Source organism: Chelonia mydas, chromosome 6 (assembly GCF_015237465.2).
Source record: "Chelonia mydas isolate rCheMyd1 chromosome 6, rCheMyd1.pri.v2, whole genome shotgun sequence".
Taxonomy (NCBI): domain Eukaryota; kingdom Metazoa; phylum Chordata; order Testudines; family Cheloniidae; genus Chelonia; species Chelonia mydas.
Window position 1 is genome coordinate 4,248,181 of NC_051246.2, and position 20,096 is coordinate 4,268,276.

Genomic DNA, 20,096 nt, shown 5'->3' on the forward strand with positions numbered 1-20,096 from the left:
GCTCAGTAGGGGGCGCTGTGATGCAGGGAGTGGGGCAGGGGCTCAGTCGGGGGCGCTGTGCTGCAGGGAATGGGGGGCTCAAAAGAGAGGGAGTGGGGGCTCAGTAGGGGGCTCTGTGAGGCAGGGAGTGGGGGGCTCAGCGGGGGGAGTGGGGGCTCAGCAGGGGGCGCTGTGATGCAGGGAGTGGGGCAGGGGTTCAGTCGGGGTGCTGTGCTGCAGGGAGTGGGGGGCTCAGCGGGGGGAGTGGGGGCTCAGCAGGGGGCGCTGTGATGCAGGGAGTGGGGCAGGGGCTCAGCAGAGGGCGCTGTGATGCAGGGAGGGGGGCAGGGGCTCAGCAGGGGGCGCTGTGCTGCAGGGAATGGGGGGCTCAGCGGGGGAGTGGGGACTCAGCAGGGGGCGCTGTGATGCAGGGAGTGGGGCAGGGGTTCAGTCGGGGCACTGTGCTGCAGGGAATGGGGGGCTCAGCAGGGGGAGTGGGGACTCAGCAGGGGGGCGCTGTGATGCAGGGAGTGGGTCGGGGCTCAGCAGGGGGAGCTGTGATGCAGGGAATGGGGGGCTCAGCGGGGGAGTGGGGGCTCAGCAGGGGGCGCTGTGCTGCAGGGAGTGGGGCAGGGGCTCAGTTGGGGCGCTGTGCTGCAGGGAGTGGGGGGCTCAGCGGGGGGAGTGGGGGCTCAGCAGGGGGCGCTGTGATGCAGGGAGGGGAGCAGGGGCTCAGCAGGGGGCGCTGTGCTGCAGGGAGTGGGGGGCTCAGCGGGGGGAGTGGGTACTCAGCAGGGGGCGCTGTGATGCAGGGAGGGGGGCAGGGGCTCAGCAGGGGGCGCTGTGCTGCAGGGAATGGGGGGCTCAGCGGGGGGAGTGGGGGCTCAGCAGGGGGCGCTGTGCTGCAGGGAATGGGGGGCTTAGCGGGGGGAGTGGGGACTCAGCAGGGGGCGCTGTGCTGGAGGGAATGGGGGGCTCAGCGGGGGAGTGGGGACTCAGCAGGGGGCGCTGTGATGCAGGGAGTGGGGCAGGGGCTCAGCAGGGGGCACTGTGCTGCAGGGAGTGGGGGGCTCAGCGGGGGGAGTGGGGGCTCAGCAGGGGGCGCTGTGATGCAGGGAGTGGGGGGCTCAGCGGGGGGAGTGGGGGCTCAGCAGGGGGCGCTGTGATGCAGGGAGGGGGGCAGGGGCTCAGCAGGGGGCGCTGTGATGCAGGGAGGGGGGCAGGGGCTCAGTCGGGGCGCTGTGATGCAGGGAATGGGGGGCTCAGCGGGGGGGTGGGGACTCAGCAGGGGCGCTGTGATGCAGGGAACCGGGGGGGGGGCTCAGCACGAGGTGTTGTATTGCAAGGCGTAGGAGGCTTGATATGGGCGCAACGTAGTAGATGAAAGATTTTGAACGTAAGCTCTAGATTGACGCTCGAAGCCCTTTGCTGCGGTTCGTGAATCCATTTTTTATTATTGTTTGAACACTACTGCAAAAAATCAGGTTGTGCTGTGGTTAACAATATTACATTCGTTTTAAGCCATTGTAACACCCAAGATCATTACACCTCCCTCCAGGTGATATATGTACACGAGGCAAATGAAACCCAATCTGGGGTGGGAGTGGGGGAAAGCCAAGGTCACCGCAGCGTTGACGATCAGACTTCGGATGCAAACATCGCCTCTGGTGCGCTATGAACAAAGCGAGGACCCGGATCTCAGTCGGGGTCCATGCAGCACCCGGTACAACAGGGTCCCTGAGCTGTGAGGCGCCCGGTGCGACGGGGGGCCCCCGATCTCGGTCAGGGTCTGTGTAGAACGTGGCGCAATGGGGACCCCCAATCTCGGTTGGGATCTGTGCCGTGCTCAGCACAGTGGAGTCCCCGATCTCAGAATCTCTGGATACTATTGTAACATTATTATTAATAATAATAATAATTAATAGGCAGTTAAACAAAAATGTTCCTCCCCAGAGCCAGTTGCATTGTGGCATCAGGAAATGTCATTTCTAAATCCATAGGATGCTGGGTAGGAGATCCCACCGGGAAGGGATCGTAACACAAATGAAGGCGAGTGGCTTCTCTCGTGCCCGATTCGACATCTCAGCAGCTGGGACCGCACAGGAAACAGAGAGAGCTGCCGATTAGCAAGTGACAATCTGCCATTGGATGAAGCAAACAGACGGAGCCAGAATTCTCTTCTGTGGGTCGGTAGCTAATACACACAGATCTTTCCCTTGTGTCCCTTCCAGTTTTTATCTGCGAAAGTGACCAGAAAGACAACAGGCAGTGAGGTCATGCGGTATCTTTAGCCATGGTTATGATGCTTGGGTGGATCCCAAAGCACTTGAGAGGCTGCACGCACAGGGATCACTGGCTTGGCGCTGAGATGCAGCCACCTCTTGGGTGCCGTTGCATGGGGACGGCTCACCCGGCGTGGAGATGCAGCCAGCTCTGGGGTGCCGTTGCATAGGAATGGCTCACCCGGCGTGGAAATGCAGCCAGCTCTGGGGTGTCGTTGCATAGGGATGGCTCACCCGGCGTGGAAATGCAGCCAGCTCTGGGATGCTGTTGCATGGGGATGGCTCACCCGGCGCAGAGATGCAGCCGGCTCTGGGGTGCCGTTGCATGGGGATGGCTCACCCGGCACGGAGATGCAGCCGCCTCTGGGGCGGGGCAGCTGGGGAACAGCTGCACACAACGCAGCACAGGGATAGCACACCCGGTGCTGAGATGCGGTCACCTCTGGGGTGGGTGGCCAGGTACTGAGCTACACAGTTTAATACAGGAAGAGGAGGGGACCCTGGTACCCCACTGAAAGCACAGGGTGGAGCGAGGCAGGCAGAGCGAGGGATTCAGCTAGGACACCAGAACGAACATTTGGATTAAAGACGAACGTGCCGGAGACACTGCAATGGACGTTGTCAGCACAGCGCCCCCTAGTGCTGCTCTGGGGCCATCCCTGACTGCCAGGGGACAGCGCCTCTTTTCAGCCCCTGCCTTGCTCCCTGCAGCGCAGCGCCCCCTAGTGCCACGCTACAGCGGCTGGCGGTGGCAGAGCTGGCCTCTGGATGGCTCGGCGGTTGGCAGGCAGGGCGGACGCTTTGTCCCAAGAGCCGGGAGGGTCAGGCCGCTCTGCAGCGAGACCACACTTCTGAACACCAGTTACAGTGCCTGGGGAGTGACAAAGTGTCCTGGGGTATTTGGGGACTCACCTGCCCCTCGTTTGGCACAACCAGGTGGCACTCGCTTCTGCCCCTGGCTACTGGAAGCTGTAGGGAAGAGAGGTATAGTCAGTGAGTGTCTCTACTAAGTCACCCAAATTATTCCCTAGTAGTGCAGTGTGGCATTGGGGGTCAGCATGGGTGGTGAGGGGCGAGCACCCCTTACTGAGCCCCTTCCCCACTCCCTGCAGCTACGGCACCCCCTAGTCCTGCACTGGGGCATTGGGGCCAGCACTGACTGCCCGGGGAGAGCGCTCCCTGCTAAACCCCAACCCCACCACCTGCAGCTCAGGGCCCCCTAGTGCCACAGGAGAGGGGCTGGTGGTGGCAGAGCTGGGCTCCGGATGGTTTGGCGGTTGGCAGGCAGGGTGGAAGGTTTGTCCCAAGAGCTGGGCGGTAGCTCTGGTCGGGGAGGCCGATTGCAGGAGGATCAGGTCGCCCTGTGGTGAGACAACACATCCCAACACCCCTTGGATGCCCGGGGAGTGGAAAACGGGGCTCAGGCACGGCGGGACTCACCTTCTCTTCGTCGGGCAAAGCCGGATAGCACTCGAATTTCCCACTCTCCACCGGAAGCTGCAGCAGCGAGAGGCCATAGTCAGGGAGCGTCTCTGAGTTACCCACATTGTTCCCTGCAGCACAGCGCCCCCTAGCACTGCACGGGGGCATTGGGGTCAGCATTGGCTGCCAGAAGAGAGCGCTCCCTACTGAGCCACCTGCCCCAACCCTTGCAGCACAGCGCCCCCTGGTGCTGCACTGGGGGACTGGGGTCAGCACTGGTGGTGAGGGGAGCGTGTCCCCGACTGACTTGCTCTGCTCCATGCAGTACCCGGTACATGCTATGGTTTGCCCCAAAGTGACACTGCAAAGGGACGGCTCGCCCAGTGCTGCGATGCAGCCACCTCTGGGGTGGGGCAACGGGGGAACAGCTGGATAATGCCGTTGCATGGGGATGGCTTGCCTGGCGCCGATATGCAGCCAGCTCTGGGGTTCAGCAGCAGGGGAACAGCTACCCAGCGCCTCCTATCACCACGCTGGGACATCAGGGCCAGCACTGACTGTCAGGGGAGAGCGCCCATTACTGAGCCCCCCATTCCCTGCAGCTCAGGGCCCCCTAGTGCCCCACCAGACTGACTGGTGGCGGCAGAGCTGGGCTCCGGATAGCTTGGCAGTTAGCAGGCAGGGTGGAAAGTTTGTCCCAAGAGCTGGGCGGTAGCTCTGTTCGGGGAGGCCGATTGCAGGAGGATCAGGTCGCCCTGTGGTGAGACAACACATCCCAACACCCCTTGGACTGCCCGGGGAGTGGAAAACGGGGCTCAGGCACGGCGGGACTCACCTTCTCTTCGTCGGGCAAAGCCGGATAGCACTGGAATTTCCCACTCTCCACCGGAACCTGCAGCAGCGAGAGGCCATAGTCAGGGAGCGTCTCTGAGTTACCCACATTGCTCCCTGCAGCACAGCGCCCCCTAGCACTGCACGGGGGCATTGGGGTCCGCATTGGCTGCCAGAAGAGAGCGCTCCCTACTGAGCCACCTGCCCCAACCCTTGCAGCACAGCGCCCCCTGGTGCTGCACTGGGGGACTGGGGTCAGCACTGGTGGTGTGGGGCGAGTGTCCCCCACTGACTTGCTCTGCTCCGTGCAGTTCAGCGCCTCCTACCACCACACTGGGACATCAGGGCCAGCACTGACTGTCAGGGGAGAGCGCCCCTTAATGAGCCCCCCATTCCCTGCAGCACAGGGCCCCCTAGTGCCCCACCACAGTGACTGGTGGAGGCAGAGCTGGGCTCTGGATGGTTTGGTGGTTGGCAGGCAGGGTGGAAGGTTTGTCCCAGGAGCTGGGAGGTAGCTCTGGATGCAGGAGGGTCAGGTCGCTCTGCAGTGAAACCAGACATCTGAATATCCTTTAGACTGCCTGGAAAGTGAGAAAGGGGCCTCAGGTGCTTAGCGACTCACCTTCCTCTTCTGTGGCACCGGTGGGTGTCACTGGCGTTTCCTCCTCTCCACCAGAATCTGCAGGAGAGAAAGGCCTAGTCAGTAAGTGTCTGGGCATCCCCAACATTGTTCCCCGCAGCACAGCGCCCCCCAACACTGCACTGGGGTCAGCCCTGACTGATGGAGGACAGCGCCCCCTACTGAGCCTTTGCTCTGCTTCCCGCAGTGCGGTGCCCCCTAGTGCCACACCGGAGCAGCGGGTGGAGGCGGAGCTGGGCTCTGGATGGCTTGGGGGTTGGCAGGCAGGGTAGAAGGTTTGCCCCAGGTGCTGGGAGGTAGCTCTGGGTGGGGAGGCAGATTGCGGGAGGGGCAGGTTGCTTTGCAGTGAGGCCACACTTCTGAACGCCCCTCGGACTGCCAGGGCAGGGGAAAAGTGCCCTCAGATGCTTCGGGACTCACCTTCCCCAGGCGTGGTACCACCAGTGGGTGTCACTGGCTTTTCCCCATCTCCACCAGAATCTGCAGGAGAGAGAGGCCTAGTCAGGGAGTGTCTCTGAGTCACCCACAATATTTCCTTCAGCACAGCGCCCCCTAGTGTCGCAGTGGGGCATTGGGGTCAGCACTGACTGCCAGGGGAGACTGCCCACTCCTGAGCCTTTACTCTGCTTCCCACAGCACAGCACCCTCCACCGCCCCACTGGGGTATCAGGGCCAGCGCTGCCTGCCAGGGAAGAGCACCCGCTACTGGGCCCTGCCCCACCCCCTGCAGCTCGGTGCCCTCCAGTGTCACACTAGAGGGGCGGGTGGAGGCGGAGCTGGGCTCTGGATGGCTTGGTGCTTGGCAGGCAGGGTAGAAGGTTTGTCCCAGGTGCTAGGAGGTAGCTCTGGGTGGGGAGGCAGATTGCGGGAGGGTCAGGTTGCTTTGCAGTGAGACCACACTTCTGAACACCCCTCGGACTGCCAGGGCAGTGGAAAAGTGCCCTCAGATGCTTCGGGACTCACCTTCCCCAGGCGTGGTACCACCAGTAGTTGGCACTGGCTTTTCCCCGTCTCCACCGGAAGCTGCAGGAGAGAAAGGCATAGTCAGTAAGTGTCTGGGCATCCCCAACATTGTTCCCCGCAGCACAGCGCCCCCCAACACTGCACTGGGGTCAGCCCTGACTGCCGGAGGACAGCGCCCCCTACTGAGCCTTTGCTCTGCTTCCCGCAGTGCGGTGCCCCCTAGTGCCACACCGGAGCAGCGGGTGGAGGCGGAGCTGGGCTCTGGATGGCTTGGTGCTTGGCAGGCAGGGTAGAAGGTTTGTCCCAGGTGCTGGGAGGTAGCTCTGGGTGGGGAGGCAGATTGTGGGTGGGGCAGGTTGCTTTGCAGTGAGACCACACTTCTGAACACCCCTCGGACTGCCAGGGCAGTGGAAAAGTGCCCTCAGATGCTTTGGGACTCACCTTCCCCAGGCGTGGTACCAACAGTAGTTGGCACTGGCTTTTCCCCGTCTCCACCGGAAGCTGCAGGAGAGAGAGGCTTAGTCAGGGAGTGTCTCTGAGTCACCCACATTGGTTCCTGCAGCACAGCGCCCCCTAGTGTCACAGTGGGGCATTGGGGTCAGCACTGACTGCCAGGGGAGACCACCCACTACTGAGTTCCTATCCCAACCCCTACAGCACAGGATCTCCTAATGCCACTATGGGGCATCGGGGCCAGCCTCGACTGCCATGAGAGAGCAGGTAGCCCCCTGTGCAGCACCCTGTTTTTCCTTTCTGGTCTCCCATCCAAGCATTGACCTAGCCCCAGTCTGCTTAGCATGGGTGCCCAAAGAAACTGAGGTTGCTGTCTGGATCTCCCCTTACTTGGAGTAGGCTTCACTGGGCATTTGTCCTCTTCTAGGACCTCTGGAAGTGGCATGGGCTGCTTGGCAAAGTAACCATCCCGCGTGATGTCCAAGATCCATTCCTCGTATGCGCTAACTTCTGTGTACACCCCGGGCTGGCTCTTCCTCCCGCAGCCATTGTGAAAGCTGGAGAGGCCAGTCAGGTACCAGGTGCCCTTCTCATTGCAAATCAGAGGTCCCCCATCATCGCCCTGGAAAGTCACGAGCAAAGGGACAACTGCATGAACTCCAGACTGGGTGGGTTCTCAGGGCCTGGTGGATAGTGGATATTCTGGGTCTTCCCCAGGGCGTGGCTGCATGAGGAGTTGTCCCAGAAATTCAGTGGAACAGTCCTCCTCCATGAATGACCATGAGCTACCCCAGTGCACAGTGGGTCAGAGATTGCACAGAGATTGCACATCTCTGCACCGTGGAGAGCTGTGGTGTGCTACTTCAATGTCCAACCCAAGGCAGGATGGACTACCCACAGACAATAGGACAGGTCACCCTGGAGAACCAGGACATACTGGATCCATGCCTTACCCAACACCGGATGGCTCAACCCTGGGCAAAATAGGACACATTAGTACCATGGACAGCTCTAGAGGAACAAGGGTGTGTGGAAAACCTGTCCGACCCAAAAGCATGTAGCTCAGCAATGGCCAATAGAAAATTTCAGTACCATGGACAGTGCCATAAGCCCCATCTACTGCTGGGTACCTGCCCCACTGAATGCTGGATGGTTCAGCCCCAGAGGATTGGACACTTCAGCACCATGGACAGCTCCAGAGGAGCCAGCATCTAGATTCAAGCGATCAGCACCCTGAATGTCCAGAGCATCTGATAAGCAAATGGGGCAGGGGTGAGATGCGGGGGGGGGGGACGGAAGGCCTGCCAGAACCAGGCCTTTGGGTGGAAAATGGGGGAATGTCTCCCTTGACGGAGCCATGGAGATCAGTCCTTCAGAGCCAGCTGTTGTGGCTGCCCAGATGTTCTGAAGACCCGGGGGCCATGCTGTGCCGAGGATGGCTCACTCACCTCACAGCTGGTGCTTTTCTCCTGTAGAGCAGCGCAAAGCATGTTTGGGAGGATGGACACTGCCTCGCCAGCAGAGCCGGACTGGTTGTAGGTGCAGTTACAGGCGACAGGTCCCATGAGACCAACCTCCATGCCCTGTAGCGACTGCGGTGGGGGAGCCCGATCTGTAAAAACACAGAGACATTGTGTTGGAAGTTACCAAGTCCTACCCCTTATCCTACCCTCTGCCCCTTGAGCCAGCCAGTTACTGCCTGGGGGCCAGATCGAAGTCGGTGCCCCTAGAGGGGAAAGGCCCCCGTGACCCACATACCATTTTCCCGTCCCCTGACCCAGCAGGTGCCGCCGAGCTGAAATCGGTGTGTCTTGTAGGGGACGCAGACAGCCCAGATGTTCTCCCCAAACACCACTGGCTTGTCGAGCCTCAGCAGCGCGATGTCAAATCCCGTCTTCACATTCACGTAGGCTGCGTGGAGGATGAGCTTCCGAAGGCCCCTCTCTTCTTGCCAGCGTGGCTCTTCCCCCTCCCGCTGTTCACCCAGGAGCACCTTCCAGGCTCTGCGGTTTTGCCGCCTGCAACACAGCCCCCACAGGGGGTTACTAATTGGTCAGGGCAGGGAGCTGGGAGTCAGGAGTTTGGGGTTCGATCCATGGCACTGGCAAGGGAGTGGGGTCAGAAGGGGATGGGGGTCAGGACTTCTGGGTTCTATCCCTGGCTCTGGAAGAGGAGTGGGGTCTAGTGCTTAGAGCAGAGGGGGATGGGGGGGTCAGGACTCCTGGGTTCTATCTCTGGGAGGGGAGTGGGGTCCAGAGGGGAGCTGGGCAGGGCACACATTACAGACAGTCATTCATCTCTGATAGAGACATGGATACCCTGATGTGCGTGACACCTCTCCCTCCCCAACCCCTGCTGGGTCACCCCCACCTCATGCCCCTCACTCACCCGATGAAGCAGTGAGCGGCCGCCAGCACCCGGCTCTCAGAGATCAGTGCTCCCCCGCAGATGTGCTGCCCCCTATATTGTAGGCTCACGTACCAGGGCCAAGGCCCCTTGGCAGTGACACTCAGCTCGGATCCGTTCAGCTTCCCACAACCTGGAGAGATTAGAAGTCAGTAGCCTATCACCTGCCCCTCACAGCCAGCCATTCCCCCTCCCTGGGGCTGGATCAGAACCAGCACCCCTGAGAGGGGAAAGGCCCCATGTCCCATTCCCCATTGGCTGCACCTCTGCACTTTTCATGGTCACTGCTGACGGGGGGCGGTGCAGTCTGGACAGTGAAGGAGGCTCCCTCTGTCTGGTTCTGGATCCAGTCGGCGTAGGCAGTGACCTCGGTCAGCAGGATGGGGCTGTGGGGCCGGGCACAGCCCACTGAGAAGCTCAGGATCCCGGCCTGGAACCACGTCCCGTCCTCGAAGCAGGCCACCGGCCCCCCGGAATCACCCTGGGGAGGGATGGCATGGAGATTCAGGGCTGGGGAGCAAGGTGTGATCCCTTTGCCCTCTCTACCCCCATCCAAACCAGGGGCAGCCCCTCTGTTCCCCTCCCACAACCCATCTGCTTCCCCTTAGAATCATAGAATCATGGAATATCAGGGTTGGAAGGGACCTCAGGAGGTCATCTAGTCCAACCCCCTGCTCAAAGCAGGACCAATCCCCAATTTTTGCCCCTGATCTCTAAATGGCCCCCTCAAGGATTGAACTCCCAAGCCTGGGTTTAGCAGGCCAATGCTCAAACAACTGAGCTATCCTTTGTTCTCTCCAACCCCTTAGCCCAGCCCTCCTGCCTTTCCCCCACCTGGCACCCCCCTTTCACTCTCACCTGGCAAGGCCCCACTCCCCCTTTCTGATACCCGGCACAGATCAGCCCTGGCCCGGCGGGGCTGGCGAGCTCCTTCTGGCGCAGATTATTGTGGATGCAGTTGCAGGTTTCTGCACTGAGTAAGTCCAGCCCCACCTTCTTGAGAGGCTTGGGAGGTGGGAGGGTCACTGCAGGGAGAGAAAGAAAACAGGTCAGTGCCCTGTCGGGAATGAGCGTACCCCAGAGCGGGGAAAGGGACGGGGACTAGATGTCTCCATCTTTGCAGGGAGCTCTCCCCTCTCACTCACTGTCCTCCTTCACCCTGCCCCAGCCGGTGGCCCAGCACTTGGACCCGAAGGCGAATTGGTGGTTGGCGTAAGGCAGGCAGATGGGGGCTACATCACGGCTGAAAGGGACGGGCTCAGCCAGCCTCAGCAGGGCAATGTCCAAGCCCTTAGTGAAGTCTTTGTACTTCTCGTGGGTGATGATCTCGGACACGTTCCGCACTATGCCCGGCAGACGGCCACCTCTCAGCTTCAGACGCCCCAGTACCACGTTCCAGGAGGATGAGTCCCTGGTTGTGTCCTTCCTGCAGGGAGATAAGGGCCTGGGTGTCATTACCAGGCTGAGTTCTAGACTTGTCCTAGATTGTGTATGCGTATGTGTGCTGGAGGGGAAACATATAAGCTAATTAAGGCTAATTAAGGTGTGGTTCCCTGTAGACTAGGGAGGGTGGCTACAGGTTAATTGAAGCACCTGCCATCAACTAAGGCCTTGTCAGGAACCTAATAAACCCCCTCTGCTTCAGGCAGTCATGGAAAAGGAGAGAGGACTGGAGCCTGGAGGTGTGCTGTGAGACTTGAAAGATCAGAGGACCAAAGTAAGGGAGACCCTGCCCCAACAGGGGAGGGAGACTCCCTCTCCCAGCGTCTAAGGACCAAAGTTACCCCACCCAAGGGGGAAGCGGGTGAGAACCCGCAGGGGTTGAGAGGGGCTGGGGCTCAGAGTGAGGAGCAAACCCAGACCCCTCCCCTGCTTCCCTCCTTTACCACCTTCCCAGGCCCCAAGAGCAGGGGCAAGAGGTGGCAGGTTAGCCCCCTGCCAAGAAAAGCGCAGGACCCACCATACTGACACTGGCCATCTTGTCTCTCTCTCTATATATATAGATTGCTTCCTGGCTTTTGGTGGTGCACTTGGTTCTAGGTTAATGGATCTTGCTGATTCTAGATTCCCTGTTCTGAGGTTATTTGTCTCTTGATGGTGGTCATCTTTTTAAGTGCATGGCTCTAGACTCGCTCTGGATTGCAGCTCTAGATTAGTGGATCTAGGTTTGTTCTAGATGGTGCCTGCAAAACAGTTCTGCATTCATGGCTCTAGACCAGTTCTAGACAGTACACACAACTATGCAATTGTGGGTTTAGACTAATTCCAGATGTTGTATACAGCATGAGGTTCTTTGCTCTGGTTTGTACATATTGTTTTAGTTTCCTGCCGCTATGTTTGTTCTAGATGCTGCATGCGGCTCTAGATTCACCGCTCTTGATGGTACACACCTTTCTAGATTTATGTCTCTGTTCTTTCCAGATCGTGCATACATATCTAGATCCTCAACTGTGGTTGGTGCACACAGTTTACATGCCCAGCTCTAGGCTCATTCTAGATGCTGTGCATGGTTTTGGACCAACTGCTCTGTACTCTAGATCCTGAATACCTATCTAGACGTTGTGGATGCTCTAGATTTCATCATCTCTGCTCTTTCAAGTCTCAGGATGTTGTACTGGAGACCATGCTGGGTTCTAGAACAGCTCTCTGCCTCTGGATGATGTGTGCACTGTTCTAGACAGAGAGTTCTCGTGCCCATGGCTCTCGATGAGCAGCCCTGCACTCGCCCTGCTAGGTGACACACACAGTCCTAGCTACCCTGTTCTAGAGGCCATGCAGACTTCTTTCCCCAAGATTCGAGCCCTGAGGTTCTAGACTCACCCAATGAAGCAGTGAGCGGCTGAAAGAACCCATTTGTCACCAATCAGGGTCCCTCCACACATGTGCTCCCCACGGAGCTGCAGGCTGGCCTGCCAGGGCCACTCGCCTCTCCGGGCATTGACCCCACCGACGATCCGGCCCAAGATTCTCTGCTGGCCACAGACTGGTCCTGTAGAAAGTGGGGGAAATAGTTATCACTCAATAATCCTACCCCGCATGTGGGAGAAAACAGAGGGAACTGGTTATTCCAGGAGGGGAGTGGGGTCTAGTGAGTTAGAACAGGGGGTGGCTGGGAGCCAGGACTCCTGGGTTCTATCCTGGCTCTGGGAAGTGAGTGGGGTCTAGTGGGTTAGAGCAGGGAGGGGAGGGGGCATGGAATCCTGGGTTTTATCCCTCACTCCAGGAGGAGAGTGGGGTCTAGTGGGTTAAAGTATGGGGAGGCTGTGTGTGTGTGATGTGATTGTGTCAGCCTCATTCTGCATACCCTTGTGTGTGTGTCTCGCTGTTATTACATCCCTGGTGGCATGTGCGAATTCCATGCAGCTGGACTGCAGAGTCTCTGCAACGTCTGCTGCATGATTTACCAAACCTCCCTTGCCCATCAGCCTGGAAATCTGGAGCCTTCATCCCTCCCCCCCAAGGGGGGAGGGTTAGCTCAGTGGTTTGAGCATTGGCCTGCTAAATCCAGGGTTGTGAGTTCAATCCTTGAGGGGGCCATTTGGGATCTGGGGCAAAAATTGGGGATTGGTCCTGCTTTGAGCAGGGGGTTGGACTAGATAACCTCCTGAGGTCTCTTCCAACCCTGATATTCTATGATTCTATGAAATGTTGCAATGGCTTTACTTGTGTATCCTATTAATCTAGACTCACGGAAATGTCAGACTGGAAGGGACCGCGAGAGGGCATCAAGTCCAGCCCCCTGTGCTGAGGCAGAACCAAGTAAACCTAGACCAGCCCTGACAGATGTTTGTCCAGCCTGTTCTTAGAAACCTCCAGTGACAGGGATTCCACATCCTCCATCGGAAGCCCATTCCAGAGCTTAACGCCCCTGAGAGTTAGAAAGTTTTCTTCAAATTTCTAACCTAAATCTTCCTTGCTGCAGATTAAGCCTTTTCTTCTTCTCCTACCATCAGTGGACAGGGCGAACAATTGATCACCAGCCTCTGTACCAAAACCCTTAACATATTTGAAGATGGTTATCAAGTCCCCCCCATTACTCTTCTTTTCTCAAGACTAAACACACCTGTTTTTTTAACCTTTCCTCATAGCTCAGGTGGGCTAAATTTTTTTGCTCCCCTCTGGACTCTCTCATAGAAAGCTAGAATATCAGGGTTGGAAGGGACCTCAGGAGGTCATCTAGTCCAAGCCCCTGCTCAAAGCAGGACCAATTCCCCAATTTTTGTCCCAGATCCCTAAATGGCCCCCTCAAGGATTGAACTCACAACCGTAGGTTTAGCAGGCCAATGCTCAAACCACCGAGCCATCCCTCCTCTCCAATTTGTCCACATCTTCCTCAGAGTGCGGTACTCAGAACTGGACACAGCCCTCCAGCTGAGACCTCACCAGTGCTGAGTAGAGGGGGACAATGACCTCCGGGGTCTTCCATATGACGTTCCTGCTCATACACCCCGGACTGATATTTGCCTTTCTTTCCACTGCATCCCATTGTTGACTCATATTCTCTCTCTGATCTGCTATAAGCCCCGAAGCCTTTCCAGCAGCACTGCACCTCGCCAGTTATTCCCCATTTTGTAGCTGTGCGTCTGACTTTCCCTTCCTACGTGCCGCGCTTTGCGCTTGCCCTGATTGACTTTCCTCTGGTGGATTTCAGACCAGTGCGCTGGGCATTGACTCATTTGCAGAAGCCCATCGTGAAATGCAAAAACCTCCTTTCCAGAGCCGCCGTTCCTGCTCCCCACCCGCCACAGCTCCGGGGCAGATGGAACCAGCCGCTCAGGAGCCTGGAGGGGGGCAGCCAAATTCCCACAAGCCCAGATCAGAGGGATGTTGGGCTTCCTACCTGTTGCCACTGCTCCTTGCTGGAGGCCTGTAAGGGAGAGAAAACAAGGGTGAGGAGCCTGTGTCGGTAGCCGCTGGGGGATGATTTCATCTGGAGGGATGTGCGGCTCAGTAGGACCCTGTGTCTGACTCCAGGGCAGCCCGGACCCAGGATACCCAGTGGACTTAGCAGGGAGAACTTACACCTCTGAGGCATCATCGTCTGTGGACTGGAGCTCATGGGTTAGAAAATGAGGGGTTGGGAGCCAGGACTCCTGGGTTCCACCCCTGGCTCTGGGAGGACAGTGGGGACTAGTGGGTTAGAGCATGTGGGGCTGGGAGTCAGGACTCCTGGGTTCTATCACTGGCTCCGGGGGCAGGGGAGTGGGTCTGGTGGGTTAGAGCAGGGGAAGGGAGTCAGCAGGACGCCTGGGTTCTATTTGCAGTTCTCAGAGGATAAAAAGGCAATAGACTAAAAAAGGAAAGGGTCGAAAGCCCAAGGACACCTAAGGGGATGGGGGGATATAAAATGGTTAAAAACCCAACAAAATCACCTCGGTGAAAGAAAAGGAAACTGTTTTTAAAAACTAACAAGCAAATATTGGTTTGGGGCTTACAAACACATAGGGCTGTGAGCTAGGGGGCGCTCTCCCCGGGCAGTCAGTGCTGGCGCCAATGCCCCAGTGCACCACTAGGGGGCACTGTGCTGCAGGGAGCAGGGCAGGGCTCGGTCGGGAGTGCTCCCCTCTGGCAGTCTGTGCTGGCACCAAAGTCCCCGTGAGACACTAGGGGGCGCTGTCCTGCACACAGCAGGAGGGGTGGGGGGCTCAGTAGGGGGCACTCTCCCCTCGCTGTTGCCCCCCGGTGCGGCACTAGGGGGCACAGTGCTGCAGGGAATGGGGGGCTCAATAGCGGTGGTGGAGAGTTAATGTGAACAGCGACTGCACCTTGCCCGACTCGGTCCCATTTGGACTCCCCTCTAGGAAGCTCTTATCTCCTGGCCTGAGCCATGAGACCAGTTCACTCTGGCTGCCTCATGTAGATGCCGTCCAGGGGGCACGGTGCTCAGCTGCTGGTGCTGGGATTTCCGTGGGCCCATCTAGAGCTGTATCCTGCCCGCTCCAGCAGTGAGCAGGGCTGGATCAGAGGAAGTTGCCACGTCCCCACTCAGCGTTGCCCAGCGTCTCTTGTGACATGGTGTTTGACCGAGAGGAAGATCTTCCTTCCTGTTCCTGCTCACAGGCAGCTCCTTTCTGCCCTGGAGCATGGGAGTGGGACCACTCCACCTTCAAATCCCCTACAGGCAGCAGCTTGCCCTCGGCCTGTCGGATCCCTGTGTGCTATGAACTGCACAGGGGTGACGGACTGTCACGCGCCCCCCCCCCCCCAGTTTGTGCTCCCCACAGCCTGCACATCCAGCTGGCTGCCCGCTTGAGTTTCACTCGAGTGCAATCCTCTGATGCATCAGCAAAGCAATTCTAATCGGGCACTATCATGAAGACTGAGGCCAATTATTCCAAGTGCTCCCATATCCACAAACAGACTCCGACTGTCTTGAAAACTGCAGCACCTCACAAGGCTGCACGGTGGGGTATTTGAGGTCAGCCCGAAATATGGCCCCCTAAAAATCACACGACAGCCACCACTTCCAGCTCTTACCGCTTTGTTTGTGCTCGCCTAGTGATGAAACGATGGCTCTCATCGACCGCAAAACTGATCTCCCCCGCTAGGGTTGGATCTCAGCTCCTACCCCCTTTGGGGAAGCGAGAGTGATGAAGTTATCCAGGCTCAATGTTAGCTCTCCAGTGTGGCTGGAGGCCAAGCAAGGAGCCGGGGGAGAAAAAATCTTTGTGTGCACAGCAGGATTTGGTGACTAGTTGTGATGGTAAACGTCAGCACTCACGGGCTTTGAGCCTGAGTCCTGCCCTCCGCAAAGGCTATTTTTGGTAATGTAGCCTGGAGGCCAACGGTTCTGGTTTCAGAGTTCATATTTCAAAATTCTGAGAAATGCCAAGCATGAACAAGCAAGTTGCTTAATGCCAGGCCAGGTAGTCCTAACAGACAGTCCTAGTCTAAGGACTTGCGTACAGTTGCTATTGACCAGGATCCTGTCCTCAATCAAAGCAGCAACTTCAGTTGATCATGGAAAAGTCAACCCCCAGAGCAGGTTCCAGCTGTCTGCGAGAACTCATCCAATCTACACAAACCCAAGGACAGTCCTGATTGATTTCACCCCTCCCCGAGCTGTAGTTCCTTGGAAAACGGTGTTCCAAAGGATTTGTCAGACCCTGGAAACGTTTTCGTCACGATCGGCCCCCTTGCTTGTGCTGTCGTTGCAGAGAATTGCATGTGCTCTTTTTTGGATCAAACTCAGTCCAAGGGCAAGGCACCTGAGTCATGCTTCTCAGAATCTTGTCTCTCTCCTCGATTTAATTAATATGCCTTTCCAGGGAAATGATTGCGACATAGAATCGAAGCCTGCACATGGATGTGAGAACACCTTGAAAGAGCATTTCTCAAAGCAGAAACTTTGGCAAAACTCCCCCAAACAAGTCTCTGCAGAATGATGTTAGATAAGGATGCTGATAACTTTGGGGAGGGTGCAGAGAAGAGCTGTGAGACTGATTAAAGGATGGGAAAACCTGCCTCATAGTGAGATGGCCAAGGAGCTCAATCTATTTAGCTTTAACAAAGGGACGGTTAAGAGCTGACTTGGTCACTGTCTATAATGACCTACATGGGGAGCAAATATTGATAATGGGCCCTTCAATTGAGCAGAGAAAGGTCTAACAGGATCCAACAGCTGGAAGTTGAAGCCAGACAAATTCAGATTGGAAATAAGGTGCAAATGTTTAACAGCGAAGGGAATTTAATCACTGGAATAATTTACAAAGGGGGGATTCTCCATCCCCGACTATTTGTAAATCAAGATTGGATGTTTTCCTGAGAGATCTGCTGTCGTTCAAGCACACAAGTCCTATTGTCAGGCTACATCTACGCTACAGGGATCGACGCTCTGAGATCGATCCACCGGCAGTCCCTTTAGCGGGTCTAGTGAAGACCCACCAAACTGACAGCAGCTCGCTCTCCAGTCGGCCCCTATACTCCACCCCCAACGAGAAGAGTAAGGTAAGTCGATGGGAGAGTTTCTCCCGTCGACCCCCAGCAGTGTAGACCCCGCGGTAACTCGACCTAAGGTATGTCGACTCCAGCTACGTTATTCACGTAGCTGGAATTGCGTAGTGCAGGTCGACTTACCGCCGTGGTGTAGACATCAGACTCTAGGTTCTAGTGGTGTGGCATCTATGAATGCGAGTAATACACATCAGTGGTTCTCAAGATGTAGTCTGCAGATCCCCAAGGGGCTGGCAGATTATGTCTAAGGGGTCCACGCAGACGTAAACTGACTGAACAGAATTCAACTCTATCTACACAGACAATCGATTTCCCAAGCTCCCTTTGACACTTTTTAGGGGTCCGCAAATGAATAAAGGTTGAGAGCCACCCATGTACATAACACCAAGTTCTCAGAAAGCTTCCAAGGGTAGGACTGAAACTCTTAGCACTTGGGCAATACTCAGATATGCTAGCCACAGCACGTCATCTCCAGCCACCTGGCTGCGTGCATTCTGGTGGCCAGCAAAGCCCCAGTGTGGCTCCATGAGCAACCAACGTTCTCTGGCTCATCAGCTTGGAGATCCAACCTTTACCCTGATTAGCCTTGTGGGTGCTGGGCACCAGCTGAGATCGATGCTGAGCAGAGGAGGTCAGTTTGGACGTGGATCAGAGCCATTGTTTAAGCCCCGGGTGCGGCTGGAAAAGTTACAAGAGGCTGTAACTATTAAGTTTAGCAAAGAGAAGGTTTCAGGGGGGACTTGATCCCATGTACCTACACGGAGAACAAATATTTGATAATGGGCTCTTCAGTCTAGCAGAGAAAAGTCTAACACGATCCACTGGCTGGAAGCTGAAGCTAGGTAAATTCAGACTGGAAATAAGGTGTACATTTTTAATGGGGAGAGTAATTAACCATAGGAACAATTTACCCAGGGTCGTGGTGGATTCTCCATTATTACATTTTTTTGAATCAAGATTGGCTGTTTCTCCAAGAGATCTGCTCTAGGAATTATTTGGGGGCAGGCCTCTGGCCTGTGTTCTCCAGGGAGGTCAGACGAGATGATCACAATGGTTTGGGAAGTTATGAATCCATCTGCCGTTAACAGGAACTGGAGTCGCATTAGGTTGCTGGCGAGGGTGCTAGAACTGGGGTTGGGGAGGGCTGGGTTTTCATAAAGGAGAGAGCTCAGGGCCATGGGAAAAGGGACCAAGGAGGAGATCGCGTGAGAGGCAGCTGGGACTTGGAAGCCTGGAGCCAGAACCAGAGCCAGGATGGGGATAGAGGCAGTGATGATGAAGCCTAAGGTGGCAGGGGTGGGGCTGGAGGCAGATTTGCGGGGGCTGTGGAGACGATTTGCAGAAAGGGGAAGGCTCCTGCCACAGCCCCTGCGGTGGGGAGCTGGCAGGGAGGCCGTGCTGTGCGATAAGAGCCAAGAAGACCTGTGGAGGCATGAGGCTGAGTCCCGGCAAGAAGCCCTAAGGAAGGAGGGTGGGGATGGGAAGAGAGCCTGGGACACCCGGGGCGGGAACATAAGAACATAAGAATGGCCCTACTGGGTCAGACCAAAGGTCCATCCAGCCTAGTATCCTGTCTGCCGACAGTGGCCAATGCCAGGTGCCCCAGAGGGTGTGAACCTAACAGTAACGATCGAGTGATCTCTCTCCTGCCCTCCATCTCCACCCTCTGACAAACAGAGGCTAGGGACAGTTAGAAGGCAAAGACTCCAGGAGATGGGGCATCTCACAGCAGCAGGTCAGGCCTAAAAGTGGACTCAGGGCCGAGCTGAGACCGAGGGGGCACTAAGGCAGTGGGAGATGCGGTGAGCCCCCGGCAGGGCTCGGAGATGGACCAGGAGCCGAGTGGGACCCAGAGTAAAGGCGCTGGGATTTCTTGGAGTGGTCTATGTTGAAGACTCGGGGGCCTGAGGAGCTCCCAGGAAGAGGGCAGAGAAGGCTGGAGTGTGGGGTGCTGTTTGATGTGGATTTGGGAGTGGAGTACCCCAGAATTAAAACGGGAGCTGGCTGTGCTCTAGGAGCCAGGACTCCTGGGTTCTTTCCCTGGCTCGGGGAGGGGAGTGGGGCTTGGGGGGTTAGGAGCCAGGACTGCTGGGTTCTAACCCTAGCTCTGGGAGGAGAGTGGTGGGATGCCTGGAGTCACGATACCCCAGCCACTCCAGTTTTGCCCGTGCACCAGGGAATCTGGTGCCCGGTGCATTGGAAGCTGTCTTGCAACCCTGCCCTGAGCTGAGCACTAATTTGGAGCAAACCATTGAGGGAACTTTATACTCTTACTCAGAAATGGCAAACAAACAGGGAAGCTTCCTGTTCACGGAAATGAGGATTTCCCCTACAATCCAGCTCCGCTCCAACCCCAAATGTAAACAAAAGTCCTGAGCAAATACCCAGCGCTGTCCTGTCTGACCCAGCCTGGCCTTTTCTCTTTCCCTCATCCCTAGGGACAGCTGATAGCTCCTCCCTGCTTCTACTCAATGTCCCTTCTTTGTTGCTGGGTGAGGAGATCAGAGGCTGGATTCACCCCGCACAGCAGGTGTTAGCAGGACTGGGAGTCTGGATCAAGGCACTTTACACTCCTGGGTTCTCTCCCCAGCTCTGGGAGGGGAGTGGGGCGCAGTAGTTGGAGCATGGGGCTGGGGGGCTGGGATTCAGGACTCTGTGGTTCTGGAAGGGGAGTGGGGTCTAGTGGGTTAGAGCAGGAGGGGCTGGGAGCCAGGACTCCTGGGTTCTATCCCCAGCTCCGGGTTTGCAGGTCCTGTCACCATCCCCATCGACACAGCAGCTCGGTGCCTAAATCAGTCTCGCCACACCACAATGGCACGCCACTTCCAAACTGCACCAACCCCATCCCGCAGCCAGATTTCCCTCCCGTCCCGTGACTCACAGATCCCGATCAGCAGCAGTTGCCGAAGGCTGAGAGATTCCATCCTCCGTGGGCCGATCTCCTGTGATCCTCCTGCGCCTTCCTCCGAGGTACAGTTTAAATACACCTCGCACCTGCCGCCCCAGGTCGTCCCGCCTGCATGCACCTTGCCAGAATTACACAATGAGGCGTGCGTGTGCAAATGGGTTACTCATTGCCACTTCATTAGGGCTTTCTCTGCCCCACGGGCTTGTGACTCCTCCTTGCTGAGGTGCGCCAGAATCACAAACACAGGGGTCTTCTGCCC

General features: G+C 57.1%; 1 protein-coding gene across 1 annotated transcript; it reads right to left on the reverse strand.

Annotated features, from left to right (window-relative positions):
* Window positions 1-1,476: 1,476 nt before the first annotated feature.
* LOC102935435 (serine protease 53) lies at window positions 1,477-19,890 on the reverse strand. The gene is made up of 17 exons (XM_037898926.2): window positions 19,811-19,890; window positions 13,817-13,843; window positions 11,797-11,965; window positions 10,122-10,402; window positions 9,835-10,001; window positions 9,241-9,457; window positions 8,959-9,109; window positions 8,329-8,588; window positions 8,019-8,182; window positions 6,961-7,192; window positions 6,559-6,618; window positions 6,118-6,177; window positions 5,137-5,193; window positions 4,519-4,575; window positions 3,702-3,758; window positions 3,174-3,230; window positions 1,477-2,217 (listed from the first exon to the last, which is right to left on the reverse strand). Exons 1-17 carry the CDS (start codon window positions 19,851-19,853, stop codon window positions 2,174-2,176), a joined length of 2,103 nt encoding a protein of 700 aa, XP_037754854.1. The 5' UTR covers window positions 19,854-19,890; the 3' UTR covers window positions 1,477-2,173.
* Between the last annotated feature and the right edge of the window lie 206 nt (window positions 19,891-20,096).